The sequence below is a fragment of the Tachypleus tridentatus genome, chromosome 2, assembly GCF_004210375.1.
Source record: "Tachypleus tridentatus isolate NWPU-2018 chromosome 2, ASM421037v1, whole genome shotgun sequence".
NCBI classification, from domain to species: domain Eukaryota; kingdom Metazoa; phylum Arthropoda; class Merostomata; order Xiphosura; family Limulidae; genus Tachypleus; species Tachypleus tridentatus.
The window spans coordinates 133,708,546-133,730,637 of record NC_134826.1 but is presented as its reverse complement, the minus strand read 5'-3'; the positions used below and the strand labels follow the sequence as shown (position 1 = coordinate 133,730,637).

Below are 22,092 nucleotides of genomic sequence, written 5' to 3'. Positions count from 1 at the left end.
TTTTACATGTTCTAATCCTATAGAATGTATAGTTTTGATTTTCTTTTTCATGGTATAGAAGCAAAAACATTTTAATCTCTCATAAATTGGTTTTGTTTTTGTAGTAATATAGAAGCAAAATATTGAAGATAATATGAGAAAAAATTCTTGTTTAGTTTGTGCATTAAATGACAAATATAACTTTGTTATGTAGGTATTGTGATATACAAACTTTCAGAACAAAAGCTTTTGCATTTCATGACATGATGGTATAATTCTAATCTGTAGATAAAGGGGTGAAAATGAATCAGGCTAGGATAGTAGTTTTTGCTAGTTGTTATTTTTTAGAGTAAAAGCTCAAATTACTAAGTAGAAACAAATTGCAGGTAGCTTGTTTCAACCCTATTTTATATTACATGTACAATATTTGACACAAGTCATGAGTTAATCATGCAGAATTTATCATTTATCACTTTGAAAAGGAGAAAGTCTTCTAGACTGTGTCAAATAAAACTTCATATAAAATTTAGAATTCAAGGTCTCTCTTTAAAACATAGAAGGAACTATCAAAGTGTTTTAATGTTGGTGAAAACTTTTCCAAAACAAGGCAACTTTTGCTCAAACCATTTAATTTTTAACTTGATTTGCACTGTAAGAATAGCTTTTAATGTGTTCGTGACATTTAAGACTTTCTGTACATTCAATAGAAATGTTAATAAATGTTCAACTGTTTCTTACAACTTTCGTACATTGCTTTCTGTTCGGTCATCTTAAGTCTGTAAATTGCCGAGGGTGAACACAGCGAAAGGGCTGAGAGGATAAAAATAAACTGTTCTTGTCTTTGCCTTTTTTTGATTGGATATTAATGTTTTGGAATACATTTACTTTATCATTACTTTTAACTTCAACAGGAACCCAATCATGACTGCATCTACAATGCCTTCAGTTCATGCAGACATCCCACTTTGCACTTGTAACTAACTGGGTAAATGTAACATTCAGACATTCTTCCAATATGTGTGGCCTTTTAAGCACTGAAAATAAATTTTACATAGGTAAAATTGCTTTATAAATGAATGAAATGTACTTCCACCACAATATTAATATAAATGGGGAGAAATTATTTTTAAATTATTTCTTTGCAAAAAGTTAACTGGTGAATACAAAAATGGTATCTTCAAAAGCTGTAATTCTAACTTATCAGTGAAATGTAATTTTTGGTGATTTTGTATCATTTACTAGATATATTGGTGATTAAAACAGCAACTATTTAGTTAACCAGTTTACTCCTGATTTTAAGGTTGCAAATATTTAATAAGTCTAAACATATCTTCTGTAGATATACTAATTTGGCACATCTAGTCTTATTTTGGCTGTTTGAGTTATTGAATTAAAACTAAAAGTGGTGAATTTTACTTAATTTTTTTATCATACATTGTACTACACCATAAGTGATTACAAATATGTTAAGTATGTTTAGGTTAAATTTTACATTTAATCTGTTGATGTGAAGTCATTGACTATTTTATGAGTAAAATTTTTCTGTTTATGATATTTACACTTATTTTACAGACTTTCTTTTTAATATTTTACATTCTTTTTTATTTCATTAAAACTTGTATAGAAACATGTTCCCTTTATTTGAGCACTGTCATGTAAGTTTAGACTTCAGTGCCATCAGACTTAAAGTATTAGTTTCAGATAAATAATTAAATGGTAAAATATTTTCCTTGTTTACCTGAAAATGAACCTGGTATTGGAAAAGCGTTAATCTATAAACATGACATTAAAAGTGTTTTTAAACAAGTTTTATATGTTCATTTGAAAATTCACTAAGGACAGAAATTTAAAAGTTTTATGTACTCTGTTTTGGTTCTATTACCATTATTTTCAAATCTGTTTAGCTCTATATTATCATATAGGACAACAGGCAAAAGTTGTATGAAAGTGTACAACATATTTTTAATTAACTTTTTTGTCACAGGCTTGGTGTAATGTAGAAAGCTCTTCTATACATTTGCACTATACAGCATGTGTACTTTTACAAGAGGTAGACTTTTATAAATGTTACTTTTTATTTTGTGTACAAAATATATTTTTGAATGAAATATTTTTACTAAAGCTTTTTGTGAAAATAGTCTTTTTGTTACTAGTCTAAGTGCAAAGTGACTTAATGTTACGATTAAAAAAACAAAACTATTCATAATCTCAAACTTCTCGGATACTTGCATAATCTTAAACCTAAATACATTTCGAACAATTGTTTTCAGTAAGACTATATTTTATTATTTTCTACCCTATATGTGAGGTCTGTCACTTGATCAAACCTTACAACCATCATTTAAAAACAGAAAAGGAGGGGGGGAATTGTTTCTTCATGCTAGAATGACGACATGATGTAACATGAATACAAATGTTTAGTCTCGGTGATTTGTCTCATAATGCTATATATTTATTATTATTAACCATCCATTTATGTCTAGCTAACATTACATAGCCTGCACTGATGTGGTATACGTGCACTCGTGTTAGGTATCCAGTAATATAAAATTTATCTTTAGTCTTCTCTGTTTTTGCTGTTTTAGTGGGCAAGTATTTTGTTATATATATGTAGTCAAATTTCAATTATTATACATATTTAAACAATAAATCAAAAAGTAAAGCAAACAATTATCTTGCTACGACCTTTGTTCCTGGTTGCTACTGGACATAGGTTGCTAAGCCTTTTAAAATTTTGTGGAAGATATCAATTTTTTTTTTTTTTAGATTTTACAGTTAAATAACTAAAAAAAATCATAAATAACTAATCTGATACCATAGAATTCTGCTATAATTTAATTTATTAAATATTGTAAATAAGATGCATTTAGATTTTAAAAAATATGAAACTTTGAGCAAACTAAGGACAATCTTGGATCAAAAGGACAGGTTTGTCTTCTCACAGATTAAAATGGCCAAGAAAATCACTCTGGGGACATCCAAAGCTGTTGATTGGCTATTCACGTGTCGTGTATTGACATAAGTGTGTAAAAGGGACCGTTCTCAAAAATGGAAAGAGGTTAATGGATCCACTGTTTGATTCAGTACATAAGTGATATTTCAGCAAAATAAAAAAGACATGAGGTTCTTATTTTGCATATTCTAGCTTGTCAATATTAGTAATTTGAGTTTCTAGTTAACATGAAATTGTATACTTTATATTTTGACATCACAAACATCTAATTTTAAACAGTGCTGCATTGAACATACCACACAACCCACTAAAATCTATATTTAGATGTGTTGTTTTAATATAAACTTTTTTTTTAAGACTTTAACTCCTATATTGAAGTTTGAATTATAATCTACAATTTGATTTGAAACTTACTGGCATTAATTCATAAATAGTAGTTCAATAAAATTTTGAATGCAAGTTAACAAATGCAATTACATGACTTTTTACTTGTGACCCATAGCAAAAGGGCCAAACATACCCCTGCATGGTTTATGTAGCATTATGAAAATTTGAATTTTCTTTGTAAATTTATTTTTCAACTGTGTTTTTCAAATTCATCACCTTAATTTCACTTACTACCTAGCAGTCTACTGTTATCTTCTCTTTATTTCGTTTATCTTATTTGCCCTAAAATATAAATAAACAATTGAAATGTTTCCACCTATAAAATTTGCTGACCACTAAATTGTATCCTTAATTCAGAATTGTGACTTTTCTTTCAATCCTATTCATCTGTGGTGGTGTTTCTTAAACCAGCTATTGTGATAAGTGTGATATACTTTCAGTTACCTAGTTATAATACCAAGTCATCCATAAACAGTGAATGTTTTTTCCTATGTTTAAGAGATGAATGCTAAATAATGGAATATAATATGCTGTATGTTGAAATCTGAATACTCCTGTAAATATAATTGTGTGTGTGTGTGTGTGTATATATATAAAAACTGATATTATTGCATTTTCAAGAAAAACCTTGTGCATTTCCTTCAAAGTATATAAATTATGCTTCTGTTGTGACAGCAATATTAGGGGAGAAAAGCCATTATACAAGATGTTAAAGTATATTTTATCTGTAGCTTTTGTCATGAATGTGTAATTTCCACTAGTGTATAGAAGTAGATATTGCAAATTATTTTGTATGACATAATGTATATGGTTCACAATCAGAAACTTAAGCATGTTTTTGTCATAGTTCAACAAGGTTAATGTGCACCTATGATTTGTATACCAAATTAAAAAAACTGTTATATACTAGTTTCATAACTAGTTTATAAAATTTATTAAAAGAAGGCTAATTTTTGTCGGTACAGTTTGTGTTAATGTTGAAGTTAACTAAAGGTAAGAAAACGGTGGTTTAAAACATGTTTATGTTGTTGTGATGCTTGCCTAAAATTTTCATATTCTTTATAGAGCAGAACTCACTGTATATTAATGCTTCTGTAACTTCAGTACATGAATGTTTGTTATTGCTTTTTGTATATAACTGAATGTGAGTAGATAATTTTTAATGACCTTTGTCTTGCTAGTTTGAAAAGTGATCAAACCTGTAAGTGTAAATAGTTTATAAGATGATTCTACGTGTTGGTTGAACATTAACTCCATGTGGAGCTTTTGTTTCTTTTGTAGAGAACATTTTGAGTGATCAAGTCCTCTAGTCCACAAATTCTAAGTTTCAGTTTTACTGAAGATTGATTACTTTTTCATGATGAGAAGATAGCAAGAAATAAGACATTTTCCAGTTTCAGTTTTACTCTGACGAGAATCATTCCTTCTGCATTCCTTGACGGTATCTTGGAAAATTTACTAAATTCCTGATGTAGGACTCAACATTCTTTTTGTTTTGATCATCATAGCTTATTCTTTTGCAATCTTGCTGTTCAATAGTTTCAATCTTGAAGAGTAGTTTTGAAGAGACAGTTTTTGTCCAAAAACGTTTACTACTGTTAATCTCAGGAGGTAAGTTTATTAAACTTGTCAAATCCTCATTCTTTTTATTTATCATTTATATTTCTTTATCCGTGTGTGTGTCGTATGTATTTTAGTATTAATGTGTTGTCAGAGTGGTTAAATGTTTTTCCTTGTGAAATTTAATACATTTCTTTTATACAAAGCTTAAGGTAAGGTCTTTGACAGATTTTTATCAATACTGGATCACCTTATATTTATTGTGAGAGTATCAAGCATACATCTTCTAATATGGTGACACATGCTTTGGTTTTGTCTTTTCTGTATTGTTGACTAAAATTAATGGACAGATTGCAAATAACAAAATCATTTGTTGAAAGCTTATATTACTTTAGTCTTTCTATCAATTAAAAAGTTTGGACTGTGAGATCATCTGGTCTTTGGTAAGTTACTCTCTGAGAATAAGGTATTTTGAACAGTCAGAATGGATATCATTTTGTGTGCATATCAGCAGGTGTTAGTGAGTTACATTGAAAATTGAATTAAGCTACTTTCTTATCATGCTATGTGAATAAAATTGACATAAATATATAATAATACAAATCTTGATATAACACAGGTTTTAAGTTCTTAATTTCATAAGACAATATTTAAGTCTAATTCCCCTTAACCAGAGAATTGTGACATTTGCTCTCTAGGTACACCCTCTTTGCTAACTTATTTACCGTACCTCCAAGAAGTATAAAATTTAGCTTAAATTACTCATGATGTTGTCATCATCACTCGGGGAAAGTATAATTTTTATAGCCTCCGATTTTTATTTATTTTGTGGCAGAGTCATCAAGTAGAAAGTTGGACCACACCCACCAGTTGCATCTTCCACAAATCACCATTAGTTTTCTGACATTTTAATACTATATTTATTAAAAAGGCAAAGTTTTACTCTGTCAGGTAAAGGCTTCAGAGAGTACACAAATAAAATTTGAAAATGTTTAGATGAATATAAGTTTTTTTTTAACATTAACAGGACTAATCATTTTGCTTTTGGATTAGTAAGCAAAATTTTACTCGGTATATTCATGGACAAATCTTTATTTAAAATGCTTAGTTAAGAATCTAATTTTCTGTGTAAGAAAGTGTTTGCAATATTTACTGAAAGTCTGACAAAGTTTTAAGATGCATATACTATATTAAGTTATAAGAATTGCAACAAATACAAAATTGTCACAAACTCAGTTGATTCAACCAAGCTCATGTGGAAATAGTTCAAATGAAAATGGACAGTACTTGGTATTCGATTAACTTTTTTAACTATTGTAGATTTTGACAGACAAATTTAAAACCTTAAAACGTAAAACTAGTCTTAAGCTTATAATGTTCCGTTTAAAAAAAAAAGTGGATTCAGATCTTGCAAACCCATAATTTGTATTTGCTTTATATCTGAATGCCCTTTAATTTTTGCCTACTTGGGCTTCCTTCCATCAGTTTTTTGATGTAATTGATATTTTTGTAACAGTGTACATGTTTTTTATTTTGTGAAAAATAAAATTTGTATCTAAATTACAGTGCCTACCATGGTCATCCTGGGGCAAGTCAACTGATGGCAAGTAACAACGCCCCTACTCATGACTTTGCGCCAGCGTGGCTGAAGATACCATCATATGAAACTACTGTAAGTTTACAATCTTCTTTTTTTGCCATTTTATGTAGTTCTCATCTTTCAGGTAAAAATATTTGCATAATGAGATGTTAGTTAATAGAATGTGCTTTATATTTATTCCTACTGTGTAAATTGTTTTTGGGTCAGTGAATGTGGAGACTTGATTTAAAAATTCTATACTTTTATTCATATAGAGACCCCTTGGCAGTGATAACGAACGTGAAGGACACGTCAGTAGACGAGAAGAACACAGAGCATTGTACGGAAGACATCTTAGGGCTGGAGATCATTCAAGACATAACAACACTGGAAGAGAAAGAGAAGGTTGTTTTTATATTTTGTTGCCTTGTTGTAAATGTGTGGGAGTCGATGAGTTGACATAACTTCTTGATGTAGATTTGCATATTTTACTGTACTATTTTTATCAACCAAATAGTTCATTATGAGAATAACATAAAGAACTGATTAGACTAACTGTGAATAGCTAAAAGAACCAAAAATGAAAAGGATCTTCAGATACGGGACATTAACTGTTCTTGTCCCATGCTGCCCTCTGTGTGCCCCAAGCCTTCTGTTCCCCCTGATTGGAATATAATAATTCTTACATGTTTCTGAATCATCACGAGTCACTTCCCTAACATTAGGGGCATGATCTACTCACTTGATGCATTTGACTCCCTGTATACACCTTGACTAAACTGTTGTTTGGCAGTGCTTGTGCTTCATGTTTCTTTTTTGTTTATTTAATATTTTACATTTTTTGTATTCTCACAAAGTGGTCTTCATTTATTTCACTTCTAGTTCTTATTAACTATTTCTTAACCTCACTTTATTCACAGTTTTATTACAGTTGCATTGTTATTTACACTTAATTATTGGTTGACTCTTCCTTATTATGAATTCCAAAGTTCATATTACCAATTTTGGGGTCACAACTGTGACTAGTACTGCTTCTCAGATGCAGGTGACCTGGGGGAAAGGAATTTATTCCCATTTTATTTATTGGGATATTGAACATTACTAGTTAACCTCTGTTTCTAGACCTTGCTCCATTTTCTCCCAAGTAAATTGAGCCTGTACCTTGCAGATGAGGACTTGGTTCTGCTTCTTCCACCTTGTGACTTTGCCATGTCTCCCTATGTTCCACCTGAGTAGTCAATTAGGCCTAATACAACCTTTTTGGATTTCCTTTCTCAGGCATGTGACATTTTATCTCTTTCCTCTGTTTCTTACAAACCTTGTCCTTCTTCACTGCATGCTCAATCTTTCCATCCCTGTTTGGTTGTCCCCCTTGTATTCAAGTACATGCTGACCAATTTGCCTCAGCTAATTGTGCAGACTGTCCTTTTCTAGATTGGCAATTATTAGACTCCATTTTGCATGTTTGGGGTGCAGCTCCCAAATCTCCTATGTCTGACCTATGCCCAATATTCCCACCTTTGCAACTGTTTTGTATCTCCCTGCGATTCATCTACTCTCTGGGATTTTTTACTAAAATCTTAAGTTTTTTCCTCTGCTTTGTCTCTGGCCTTAAATATGTGGTTTCTCTGTTCAGACCTTCTAGGTCATGATGTAACCTTCAATTGCTTCTGTTTACCATCATCTTCAGGATTTACATATGGGCCATGTTTCTGCAGAGATGTCTTTGACACCCTTCCTGGTCTTTGGAATCATGAGTTTTTATTAGTACAACACCATACTCTTTCCATCCTTGTTGCCCATTTATCTCGGAGCCCCATAAGGCTCTTGTTAAGTTTTTTTCATTAATCTCCTTCCAATCTCTAATCTGTCCATTCTTCTTGGGATGATTAATCTTATTTTCTTCACTGACACATGTTGCCAACAGTATTGGAGACTATTCAGTGGATTCTGGTTTGGTGGGAACTTGTCAATTTTCTTCATCTCATCACTAGCATCCTTTCTTCAAGGATCATTGGGTTCTTGAAGCTTTATTGGAAGGATTCTTGGTTACATTTTTTTCCCATCTTTTGTGTCTCCCTATACCCATTTCCTTTCCTCCTCCTTGGAATCCCATGATTAGCAGGTGTCTGTTAGAAGCAGTTCAGGATCTACTCTTTGGCAGGCTCTTGAACCTGTTCTACATCCTTCTCTACACTTTTATTCCAGACTCTTCTTTTTCTTCCCAAAAAGACCTGAGACTGAAATCTTATCATGATTTTTCCCAGCTCATTCATTTTGTTCAACTGTTTTGTTTTACCATGGAGTCATTTTTCATCCTATGGTGGGCATTTTCTCTGGGGTTCTGGATGAACAAGATGGACTTCACCAGTGCTTATCTCATTTCTATATTGCCATGGTCTCATTCAGATCTTCAATTAACCTATCATGGAGATGCTTATCAATTCTGCACCCTACTCTTTAGACTTGCTTTGCCCTTTGCTTTCTATTGGGCAATCAGTTTTTTTTTTTCCATCTTCATGCTATGGGGTTGTGATTTCACCAATACATAGTTGACTGGCTTATTCTGAACTGGATATGGCCAGCTATGCTTGTTACTTTCTTCAAGTGCCTATTCAGGTGGGCTGGTTAATCAAATTAGAGAAGTTCTTCCTATTATCTACCTAATGTTTCGTCTACTTGATTGTTTTTTTCAAATCTCTTTTTAGTCAGGCCCATTCTTCTCTTCTGTGACTTTATTCCATGGAAATGTTAGTTTATCACACCCTTTTATCCCCTCACTTTCTGTTCATTAGTTTCTGTCACTTTTGGGGATGTGGTCTTCAGAGATGTCACTAGTCCCCCTCAGTTATATTCATATCCAATTCTTTCAGTGGGCTTATCACAACCAGTGGAACCTTGCTTGGAATCCCTTGTCAGCTCCTATTAACCTTTCTTCTACCCTGATGGACAATCTGAATTGGTGGTTAGTTAAGGCTCATGTAAGTTGGCATCTTGCTTTCTCCAGATTTACATTTATCCCTTTAGGGCTGGGATGCATGGGTCAATCACTAAAATGCTTCAGGTTGTTGATCTGTAGATGAGTTATCTTTACATATAAATGTTCTCAATCTTCTTGTGATCTGTTGGGCTTTGAATTACTTCCTCTTACCAAATGATAATTAATTCTAACAATTCTACAGTGGTAGTATACATCAATTACCAAGGGACACCTGCTTGAAATATTTGTTTTTGAACATTAGTTCTACTGTATTGGGCCCACAAGCACCATGTTCATCTCAAATGTATCATCTTTCATGACCTGATCAAATATATCCAACACAGTGGTTTTTATATCTTAGTTATACAAGGGCTTTGATACACTTGCCACATACTTCAATCACAAGTTACCCATCTCTTGGTTCCTGATACCTTATCTGTGGGTTCTGGCAGTTGATGCATTCAGCCACAATTGGTCTTGCAATCTTCCTTAGTATTATCTTCCTATCCAATACTTCATCAGATTTCTCCTCATCCATATCACCCCATGTACAGTCCTGGCTTTTCAACCAGGGGTTTTTGGTCTCCTTGCTCATGTGTTATCAGGATATCAAAGGCCTGATTTGTTTCTAATTGATGTTTCATGTACCCTTTACTAACCTAACTCTCTTCTCCTTTATTTAGATTGTTCCTTCTTCCACAAGACCTTCATAGGTAGAATGAGTAACTCCTATTAACCTATTTCCCTTCATTCTGTTTCTTACCTCTTCTTCTCATTTTGATCTGGACTTCTGTCTTCTTTTTACTTTTCACTGTTAAATTTCCTGTACAGCTTCATTCCTCTGTTCAGGATATTTCCTCTTCTACACTTACCATTTGGATTAGACTTGATTTTGTTGGTTTATTCCTCCTTGTCTTCTTTCTCTTGTAATTTCTTTCAGGTGGCTTTTCATCAGATTCAGCACTTTTCTCATGCATCTTGTCTTGAAAAGCTGTTGGAGGAAATCCTACCATCAGGCAGGTGGACTACATTTAATAGGTTTGCCTCCCATTATTTTTACCATACTGCAGTTTCTTCATTGGATTATTGTCTTCCACCTGTGGCTATTTTTTAGGTTTTAGTGCAACTTGACAGGTTAGTTTAAATTCATACTTTTTTTTTCCCCATATGTGTGGATACCTGTAAGTGGTGAGGGAACCTCCCAGGGAAGGTTCTGTTCTGTCTGGTTACCTTCTCTGGGATCTAAACATTCACCCACGTGTTTGCTGTGCATGGTGACCCATGAAGGGGAGGAGAGGATCCTAGTGGTTGAGGGGTCCAACCCTAACACACCACTTTGGCCTTGAATTCCTGTAGATGGGCGGCCTTAGGGTGGCCCCCCTTGGGTCAATCAGCTGGTCCACTTGGGCTAGAGTCAACCAAGTACCAGTGTTGGAAGTTCTCAACGGGTGTTGTGGACATTGTGCCTGATGCTGGTGTTTGGGTATAGTGCTCACAAAACCCTGGCGTTGCTGCATTGTCCTTGCATGACTTTGTAGTGCGTCCCCTTGTAGGGCTCCATGGTGTGTGGGATCAGTGGGTACCAAAATTTTTTCCTTTTCCTATGGATCCTCTAAAAAATTTAAATGAAATTGTAAAAAAACAGTCAATGGGTAAGCGACCACGTCTTGGATACTCAGAACAGCAATCTTCAACATCAGTAACACACGTACGTCATTTTCTTATATTACATTCTCTTTTGGAAAAACCTTTAGGGCAAATGTCCCCTTTTTTTTATTCAAAAGGGACTTGCTGGCTCTCCAATATCAGTAAAGAAACTTTGATCTGGTGACATATTGGTTGAAACATCCACATCCCAACACAGTGAACTCCTCTTGAATTCAAAGGCAATTGGGGATATAGCTATTGAGGTTACACCCCATGCTACCTTGAATTCTTCATGAGGAGTTATTGTTGAAAGAGATTTGAAGAACGTTCCAGAGTCAGAGATTCTCGCTGGTCTCTCCACTCAAGGAGTTTCTGCAGTGAGGTGCATCTCCACTCGCAAAGATGGAGTTACACTGCCAACATATACCCTCGTTTTGACATTTACATCATCACGTGCACCTGCCACCATCAAAGCAGGTTATCTAATTTGCAGGGTATGGCCATACATTCCAAACCCTCTCCGATGTTTCCGATGTCAGAGGTTCGGCCACTCAAAGACATCATGTCGTGGTTCCCTGACTTGTGCTCGTTGCGGTGGCAAGGACCACGATGCCTATGAATGTGACATGGACCCACATTGCATCAACTGCGATGGTTTTCACCTTTCCTACTTTCGTTCTTGCCCAAAATGGTTGGAGGAAAAAGAGGTGCAGCATTTGAAAACTACTCATAACATTAGTTATCCTGAGGCTCGGAAATTACTGCCCGCCACTCCATCTTGGACATAGTTGCTGCACTTTGTTCTACAACTACAGTGGGAGTGCAGACAGATCTCTCTATGCTGCCAAGAGAATCGTTTTCTAAACAAATGAAAAGCCTTTTGACCTCCATGGTTAAAAAGGTTGAATCGACTTCTACACCCATCTCTGTTCCTCCCATACATTCCAACAAACCTCAAGATCCACATCCTTCAGTTTCAAATACAGGCATTTTTTCCGATACATCTTTTTCTCCCACCCCAAGAGGCAAAACAATCATTCGTTCTCGTCCTCAGTCACTGGAGAATCCCCTTCCAATAACAAAGACCTGCCCAATCGACCCAGGGCAGGATCCATGGAGGTTGATAGATCTCTTCCGACTAAGGACAGTAAGGAAAAAAGACGTGGGCATGAACAGAAGGGTTCTCCAGCCACTTCGCCTACCCATCATTAAAAATGGCCACCTTGATACAATGGAATTGTCGAGGTTTACGTTCTAATCTGGATGATATCAAAACACTGATTGCTTCCTACCAGCCTGTATGTCTTTCCTCAAAAGAAACATTTCTAAAACTTGCTGATACAGTCACCATTCGGCAGTTTTCTCTATACAGAAATGACAGGCTGTGTGATGGACATGAACATGGAGGGATGGCACTATTCGTTGATCAGCATGTGCCCACCCTGTCTTTGTCACTCACACTTGAAGGCTGTAGCCATCTGTGTTTCCTTGGGTCATACCATCACTGTTTGTTCTCTCTACCTGTTCCCTGGAGAGACATATGATCAATCAGACCTTGATGCTCTCGTTGAACAGTTGCTGTCTCGCTTTCTACTCCAGGAGGACTTTAACAGACGTCATCCCCTCTGGGAAAGTGCTATTATTGATGGGAGGGGTCGCTCTGTAGAGCGTATGGTCTCTGATCACAACCTTTCTTCACAACTTTTCAATACTGGTTCTTCCACTTATTTTCATGCACCTAGTCAATCCTTTACTGCTATTGATCTCTAAGTTTGCTTCCCTTCATTATTCTCCCATTTTTCATGGAGGGTTGACAATAATCCACAAGGCAGTGATCATTTTCCTGTACTTTTGAGAGAGACTGGTCGTGGTCGATACCACCCTACCCGCGTGCCCTGGTGGAAGCTGGATCAGACTGGTTGACTTGATCCTGCCATCGTGAATCAGCCATCAATAGACGACTGTGTGGCAGCGGTAACTGGCTGTATTATACAAGCAGCTGTTCAGTGTATTCCTAAAACCTCGACATGTTTTCCACGATATCCTCGTCTGTGGTGGAATCCTGCTTGCCACTTAGCACGGAAGGCTCAAAAGCGGGCCTGGGATACTTTTCGTAGATATCCCACACTTTCAAACCGGTTTGCTTTCCAACGGGCCAGTGCACATGCTAGGTGGGTAAGACGTCAAAGCCAGAAGGAATCTTGGATTAAGTTCACAACCAGCATATCTTCTACCACCAGTTCCAAGATCATATGGGAGAGGATTCGAAAGGTTAATGGACACTACAATTCTATCCCCCTCTCGATCTTACTCTCTGATGGTCAGAAGGTGACTGATGTTCGGAACATCGCTAACACTCTAGGTGAAAGCTTTTGCCGGGTATCTAGCACTTCTGCTTGTTCCTCCACCTTCCTGGCCATCAAGACTCGGGCAGAGCGATCACCTCTTTCCTTTCGAACTGACTGTTTCTTTGACTAAAATTGTCCCTTTACCCTGGTGGAACTAAAAATGGCCCTTCATCGGTCTGCCAGTACGTCTGTTGGACCTGATGATATTCATTATGACATGCTGCACCATCTATCTCCTGCTTCTCCTGATTGTTTTCAACCGGATCTGGCAGGAGAATGTTTTTCCTGATGCCTGGTGCCAGGCTATTATTTTACCTTTCTCTAAGCCAGGGAAAGATCCCAAGATTCCTTCAAACTACCGTCCAATTGCTTTGACGAGCTGTCTCTGTAAGACATTAGAAAGGATGGTTAATGCTCGCCTTGTTTGGTTCCTTGAATCAAACAACCTCCTCTTGCCCACCCAGTGTGGGTTCCGTCGACAGCACTCCACCACAGACCACCTAATTGCCTTGAAACATCTATCAGAGAAGCCTTTCTCAACCGTCAACATCTTGTATCAATATTCTTTGACATAGAGAAGGCTTACAACACAACATGGAGGTATGGCGTTTTGTGAGACCTCCATACATATGGGTTACGTGGCCATCTACCTATGTTTATTAAAAAATTTTTAATGGACAGGAGATTCCAAGTTCGTGTGGGTTCGACACTTTCCCGTTCTTTTGTACAGGAACTTGGAGCCCCTCAAGGCTTTGTATTGAGTGTTACACTCTTCAGTATAAAGATAAATGCCATCACTGAACAACTCCCTCTCACTGTTGCGAATGGGCTGTATGTCGACGACTTTCACATCTTGTGTCAGTCGTCAAACATGAGATATATTGAGCGGCAACTACAAACCGTCCTCAATTGTGTACGGAAGTGGACTATGGCGAACGGCTTTAATTTCTCTCTCTCCAAAACTATATGCATGCACTTTTGCTGTCGACGGGGTATTCATCCTGATCCCGAACTTCATATCGGTGAAGTTTTGCTGCCAATGGTCCTGGAGACCAAGTTCTTGGGGCTTATCTTTGATCGTAAACTGACCTTTATACCACACTTAAAGCAGCTTCGGGTCAAATGCACAAGAGCACTGAACATCCTCCGTGTTCTCTCTTCTACCAGTTGGGGGGCAGATTGCTGTTCAATGTTAAAAGTTATTGCGCTCTTAGATCGAAACTCGATTATCGATCAATGGTCTATGGCTCTGCCAGACCCTCGGCCTTAAAGATGCTTGACCCCATTCATCACCAAGGACTTCGACTCTGCACTGGGGCTTTCCGTACCTCTCCAGTTCAAAGTATATACATTGAATCTCATGAACCTTCTCTACAACTTTGCCGTTTGCAACTATCTTTACAATATACTACAAAACTTCATTCCTTACCAAAGCATCCCACCTGGAAATGTGTTTTCCTTCCTCGGTGGTCAGTACTTTTTCAGAACAGACGATCTGTCATTGCTCTGTTTGGCCTTCGCATCCGGGCGCAATAGGATGAATTGGGTCTGTCCTTGGATAACATTGCAGATTCCACAGGTTGGTCCATCCCACCATGGCTTATTACAGCCCCCAAATGTGACCTTTCTTTCAGTCACCTAAAAAAGGCAAACACTCCAGATTGGAAGTACCGTCTTTTATTCAATGAATATCTTTCAAACAATCATTCAGTTCCCATTTATACAGATGGTTCCAAATCAGATAATTCAGTGGGCTCTGCTATGGTTTGCTATGGGTCAGTAGTTGCGTGCAGAATCCCTTCTACAGCTTCTGTGTTCACTGCTGAACTGTATGCCATATCTCTTGCCCTGGATCATATTGCAGCTGAGCAGTACTCCAACTGCACTATTTATACTGATTCGCTTAGTTCTATACTTGCCTTGGAATCGCTACACGTTAGCTCACATCCTATTCTCGCTGATATTCGAAACCGACTGGCCCATTTCTCATTAGCAGTTACTTCACTCCAGTTTTTCTGGATACCAGGCCATGTTGGTATTTATGGGAACGAGCTTGCAGACATGGCAGCTAAATATGTCTGCTTCAGCACCATCACTCCTATGCCTATTCCGTACATGGACTATGGTTCTGTATTCAAGGCTCGGCTCCGTGCCAGCTGGCAGTCCACTTGGAGTGAGCAACATGACAACAAACTTTTTCAAATCAAACCCAAAATTGGACTTTGGCCATCTAGCTTCCGTAAAGTTCGGAAGGAGGAAGTTGTTCTCACTAGGCTACGTATTGGTCACAGTTTTTTAACTCATCATTTTCTTTTATTTGGAACTGATGCACCAATGCGTAGTTTGTGTAACACTCAAATCACTATCAGCCATGTTTTACTTTCTTGCCATCGTTACAATTCTCAACGACGGCAATATTTTAAACATATTTTTTCTTAGGGTCAGTCTGTAACATTGGACAGAGTTATTGGTGATGGTGACTCTGTCCACCTTGATAATGTTTTTAATTTTTTAATGGCCATTGATCTTTTTAATCTCATTTAAGTGTTGCATATTTATTCATTACACCTTTTTAATTGTGGCTCCTTTTTTACAGTTTTAATCTCTCTCCTTCAATTTGACATTGGACAATGGCTAGAACATTAAATAACTCGACACCAGGACTAGAAAGGCCAACTTCAGGTGACTAACGCTACTGTTTGAACTATCCGTTTGAACTACTCGTTAGTCATCCTGGCGAGTTGTTATTATACTTTTGCTGCATATCATTTCACACTTTTACTACTTAACTTTTTGGTACTGGCCATATTGACTCATAACCCGGAACCAGGACTGGAAAGACCAACTTCAGGTGACTGACGGTGGTTTTTATACTTACCTGTTAGTCTTCCTGGCGGGTTATGATCATTACCATTCTACTACAGGTAGTTCTTTACAACTTTGTTGACTGGATGTCAATATTGTTTTTTTTTGCCATTTTCTGTTTTAATTGCTGTTTTGTTTTTACTTTCATTTACTTTTACAAATTTTACTCCATTTACTTGACTTTATCTTTTTACTGGACATTTGGCTACTCATTGTTACAATTTTGCTATGTATCTTTTAAAACTTCTATTCTTTTACATTTTGATACTGGTTGCTATGACACATAACCCGGAACCAGGACTGGAAAGACCAACTTCAGGTGACTGACGGTGGTTCTTGAACTTACCTGTTAGTCTTCCTGGTGGGTTATGATCATTACCTTTTTGCTAGAGTAAATACCTTACAACTTCTTATACTCTGAGTTCTATCTTAACATTGTAGACTAGGTGTCAACATTGGTTTTATACTTTTTTGTTTTACCTTCATTTCCACTTATGTCTATTTCTACATTTATTTATTTATTTATTTATTTTGTTTTTACATTTTTATGGAATGTCTGGCGCAGATAGCCTCCCTGCTTTGTGCCATAAAACACTAAATCAATCAATCCTTCCTCAGTGGGCCATACTTTTTCAGAACAATCTGCCATTGCTCCTTTTGGCCTTTGCATCCAGGTGCAATTGGATGAATTGGGTCTGTCCTTGGATAACATTGCAGAATCCACAGGTCAGCCCATCCCACCATGGCTTATTACAGCCCCCAAATGTGACCTTTCTTTCAGTCATCTGAAGAAGGCAGATACTCCAGATTGGACGTTCCGTCTTTTATTTAATGAACATTTTTTTCAAACAATCATTCTGTTCCAATTTATACAGATGGTTCCAAATCAGGTAATTCAGTGGGCTCTGCCATGGTTTGCTGCAGTTTGGTGGTTACGCACAGAATCCCCTCTACAGCTTCTGTGTTCACTGCTGAACTGTACGCCATATCTCTTGCCCTGGATCATATTGAAGCTGAGCAGTACTCCAACTGCACTATTTATACTGACTCACTTAGTTCTCTACTGGTCCTGGAATTGCTACACGTTGGCTCACACCCTGTTCGCTGATATTCAAAACCGACTGGCCCATTTCTCATTAACTGCTACTTCTATCCAGTTTTTCTGGATACCAGGCCATGTTGGTATTTGCAGGAACAACAGCTAAATCTATCTGCTCAGGCACTATCACCACTGTGCCTATTCCATACGTGGACTATGGTTCTGTATTCAAGGCTCGGCTCCGTGCCAGCTGGTAGTCCACTTGGAGTGAGCAACGCTGCAACAAGGTTTTTCAAATAAAACCCTATATTGGGCTTTGGCCATCTAGCTTCCGTGAGGTTCGGAAGGAGGAAGTTGTTCTCACTAGACTACGCATTGGTCACAGTTTTTTTAACTCATCGTTTTCTTTTATCTGGAACTGATGCACCAATGTGTAGTTTCTGTAACACTAAAATCACTGTTAGCCACATTTTACTTTTTTGCCATCGTTACTACTCTCAAGGACGGCACTATTTTAAACATGTTTTTTCCCATAGTTTATCTGTAACATTGGACAGTGTTATTGGTGATGGTGACACTGCCCACCTTGATAAAGTTTTTAGTTTTTTAATGGCCATTAATCTTTTTAATCTCATTTAAGTGTGCGATATTTATTCATTACACCTTTTAAATTGTATTTCCCTTTTCAAAGTTTCAATCTCTCTAGTTCAATTTGAAATTTCAAAATGGCCAGAAGATTAAATAACTCGACACCAGGACTGAAAAGATCAACTTCAGGTGACTGATGGTGGTTCTAGTACTTGCCTGTTAGTCTTTCTGGTGGGTTATGATCATTACCATTCTGCTACAGGAAGTCCTTTACAACTTTATAGACTGGATGTCAACATCGGCTTTATGCAATTTTCTGTTTTTAATTGCTGTTTTGTTTTTACCTTTGTTTACTTTTACAAATTGTACTACATTTATTTTACTTTTACCTTTTTACTGGACATTTGGCTACTCATTATTACGATTTTGCTACATGTCTTTTGAAACTTCTATTCTTTTACATTTTGGTACTGGTTGCTATGACACATAACCCGGAACCAGGACTGGAAAGACCAACTTCAGGTGACTGACGGTGGTTCTTGAACTTATTTGTTAGTCTTCCTGGCAGGTTATGATCATTACCATTTTGCTAGAGTAAGTACTTTACAACTTCTTTTACTCTGCTTTCTCTCTTACCATTGTAGACTAGGTGTCAACATTGGTTTTATGCTTTTTCTGTTTTTCAATGATGTTTTGTTTTACCTTCATTTCCTTTTCTGTATTTTACTACATTTTATTTGTTTTTACCTTTTTACCAGACATTTGGCGCAGATATCCTAGCTGCTTTGTGCCATAAAACACTAAATTAATCACTCAGTCAATCAACTTTTCCTTCCAAGGACCCTTGCTTTATTTGGTCATTACTTGGATTCTTCTCTGTGGCAAGTGATGCCTGACCATGTATTCTTCAACTTAATCTGCATTGTACAACCATGTTGACTTGTGCTTTACCTTTAATGGCCTTGAAGTGCTTATTGTTGCACAAGCTTACTTGTAGGTAGATAACTTTGATACAACTGCTTCATAAACTTGCACCTACTGGACTGAATAGGTAAAGCAGAAAAGGATAGCTGACTATCCCTTATATTGAATAAATTAGTATGGTTTACTTTTCAAAATGGGGTTTTGTGATCACCTACTGCACTGTTTTAGATGGTAAAATTCCTCCAGACTCTTCACCGTATTCACACCCCCTTTCCTTCTAGTGGAAAATGGGAGTCCTTTTCACTTTCCAATGTGCAGTATACACTTGCAAAGGAGTGAGATGTCAAACTGCAATTCAACCCTTAGAAGCCCTCATTCTCCCTCCCCCTTGTGGATTTTAGTGTACCCTGTGGCCAGCTTTTAGAGTTTTAGAATAAAACTAATCAACATAAGTCTGCACATGTTTTTGGTTGTTTATATTCCTTATTCAATTGTACTCCTGTGTTGTGGGCCATAGTGGAGGTAAGAGGAATTGTTCTAATTCTGTTCTTTTTGTATCCCTTATTATATCTTATTGTGAGGATGCTGTTGCTTTTTGGATGGCTCTGGAGATTCTCCAGATCAATAAATTAAAATTAATGTGTCATGTTCAGGAGTTTAAAAAATCTAGACCACTCACTTCAGTCTCTTGAACTTAAGACGAACACCATGTGATGATGGGTGGTGTTGACTAGTGCAGCCTTCCCTCTTGTCTATTACTCCTGAAGTGCAAATAGCCCTCAAGTAGCTTTTTGCAACATTCAACAAACAAAAGAAAAACACTTTAGGTTCCTAAGGGCTACTGCTTTGAAGGAATTATAAACAATTTAAAAAATTGTCAGTTAACCAAACATTATGCCAAAGATGATTGGCTTGTGTTATATTTATTCAGTATTTCCAGGAAATTATAATTTAAACAGTTGTTTTATTTTGAAATTATCTTGGTTGTTTTAAATCATAATGCTACTGTATTTTGATAGAATTGATAAATGGATATATACATCCTTACTCCATTGCTTTCAGTTTTCTGAAAGTGAATTATTTTTGTAAATTTTAACAGCAATTGTTTACAATTAGTGCTGTTTGGGATTTCATGTTGAGGTGTAGATGCAAAAAAAGTGCTCATTAATATGCTAACTAGGCTGTATTAATACAAGAACTAAGGCATGGGACTAAACTATGTTTAGCTCATCATGAATCTTGCTCTATGTAACGTTTGGCATGTCAAAACTAATAGTTATAAAAAAAAAAAAAAAAAAAAAAAGTGTAAAACCATTGGTTTAAAGGATTCATATCTGTTGATGTAATTATTGTTTATACTGAAATTACATTGCAACTTTGAAAATAATATTTTGGAACACTTGCAAATATATGTGGGTTTAGCTGAAAGAAGTATTTGTTGAAATGTTGTATATTTTTGAACATGACTGGATATTACTTTTTACAAAGTAATAAATGCTGGCTCAAAATTGAATAAACATACTGTTATTTTGGTATCATTAAATATGAAATCTGTGTTTGTAATTTGTGGAAAAATTGTTCAGTGTAAGATTAAAATATATTAATGATTCCATCTTTGGTACTTACGCATTTAACCATGTAAAATGGGAACAGCTTTAACTTGTAAATATTAATTCAATAATAATTTAAAAGTGTAAATATGTATATGCATACACGTTTTACAGGATAAGTAAAGCAGAATGTAAGTTAGTGTCAGAAACCTACTTTTTAGTAGTGTGTGTGTGCAAATATATAGGCATGTTGGGCTAAGGATTCTTCTGCAGTAGATGTCTGTGACTTGTTGGTGACAAATTTGGCAATAAACGAACAGTGTGCACCCCACTTGTTTTCAAAATAATGTATATTTGAATCAAGTTAAACATGCATTCAAACATTTTTTACATTATGGAGATCATATTTGTATTTTAAACATTATACAATTCTGTTCTTGTCAAAAAGAACACTTGGGTGAATTAAGTTGCTCATAATTCAGCTGACAAGCCAAAGTAGTTTTCTCTATTTCAATCATAATTATATTTGTGTATAATACATGCTATCATGTGAGGTATTGCAGTTGTCTTGAACTTTCAGTAATCTTTAGCTTTTTGTTCAAGTTCACACAGGTGGGTTCAAATAGCTTAGAACACCCTTTGGCAAGAAAAATTATTCTCACTTCTTTAAAACTGTTAATCTCACTCTAACATATCAACCATTAGGCCATTCACTTCCACGATGGTTAACTTTGTTTTCTCTGACCGAATTTCTCATGCACATCCTTTTTACTCTTACTTGCTCTGTTTCTACTTGTCTTGTTGCAGCTGTTCATACATCTGTTTATTAGGCCTTCTAGATATCTCCATAACCTTAACATCAATGAATTACAAACACAATACAAATTAATTAATTAATACTACCTATACCAAACAGTCTTTTACATCTTACATTTTTGTTGTGTAATTTTTTTTAAGAACATTTTTCACCTTTGTTTCTTTCAGGCAAAAGAAAGTCGTATTATCCTCCCCGTCATCATCCAGTAGACAGTGATGATGACTCTCAACATTTTTATAACACCAGACAGTTTGGCACTGGCAGCTCTGTAGCACAACCTGCTTCTTTTCAATCATCAGTTTTTTGCCGTCCTCACAGTAGGCATGACTTCAGAGATCCTTCATACCATTCCAAGGTTAGTTCCAAAAATGAATACACATGTATTATTCAGCAAAAAATGAAAACATTGCTGAGATAAGTATTTGTGCAAGTTCACTATTAGATATTCAATAAAAGTATATTTATGATTTGATGTTGTACTTATATCTTGTACGTTTGCAAATTTTAAAGGGATTTTTCTAATTTGCTAATCAGACAATTTTAAGTGATATATTCATGCAAAAAATAAACAGTTAATTTGGTAAATCATAAAAATTGTATCTGATTTTTGCTGTGTTTAGAAGATCTAAGATAAACGTAATTCTGTAGCCATGAATTATTTTGTAATTCAAGAAAAATGTATGGTTAAACTGAACTCTTTCAATCTCATTCAAAAACACTCCCAAAATTACACATCCAATAGCTGACAGCAAGATTTGTATCATGACTTATGCTTTTAGGTTTGCTGTGTATGTGTTACATAAAGGTTTCTTCTAATTTCTACTTGTTTAATTCTGTATTCCTGGTGAATAAGTACGTGATGCAATATGTATCAAA

The 22,092-nt window shown here is 35.9% G+C and overlaps 1 protein-coding gene across 2 annotated transcripts in view; it reads left to right on the top strand.

Moving 5' to 3' along the window:
* The window catches only part of LOC143245155 (uncharacterized), a 45,621-nt gene that overhangs the window by 6,167 nt on the left and 17,362 nt on the right, over window positions 1–22,092 (top strand). For both annotated transcript variants that reach the window (XM_076491142.1, XM_076491141.1), the window contains 4 exons: window positions 4,601–4,930; window positions 6,446–6,551; window positions 6,734–6,863; window positions 21,384–21,571. In XM_076491142.1, coding sequence (XP_076347257.1) covers window positions 6,480–6,551; window positions 6,734–6,863; window positions 21,384–21,571 — 390 coding nt within the window. In that variant the 5' untranslated portion in view covers window positions 4,601–4,930; window positions 6,446–6,479. The remainder of the gene's footprint in view (window positions 1–4,600; window positions 4,931–6,445; window positions 6,552–6,733; window positions 6,864–21,383; window positions 21,572–22,092) is intronic.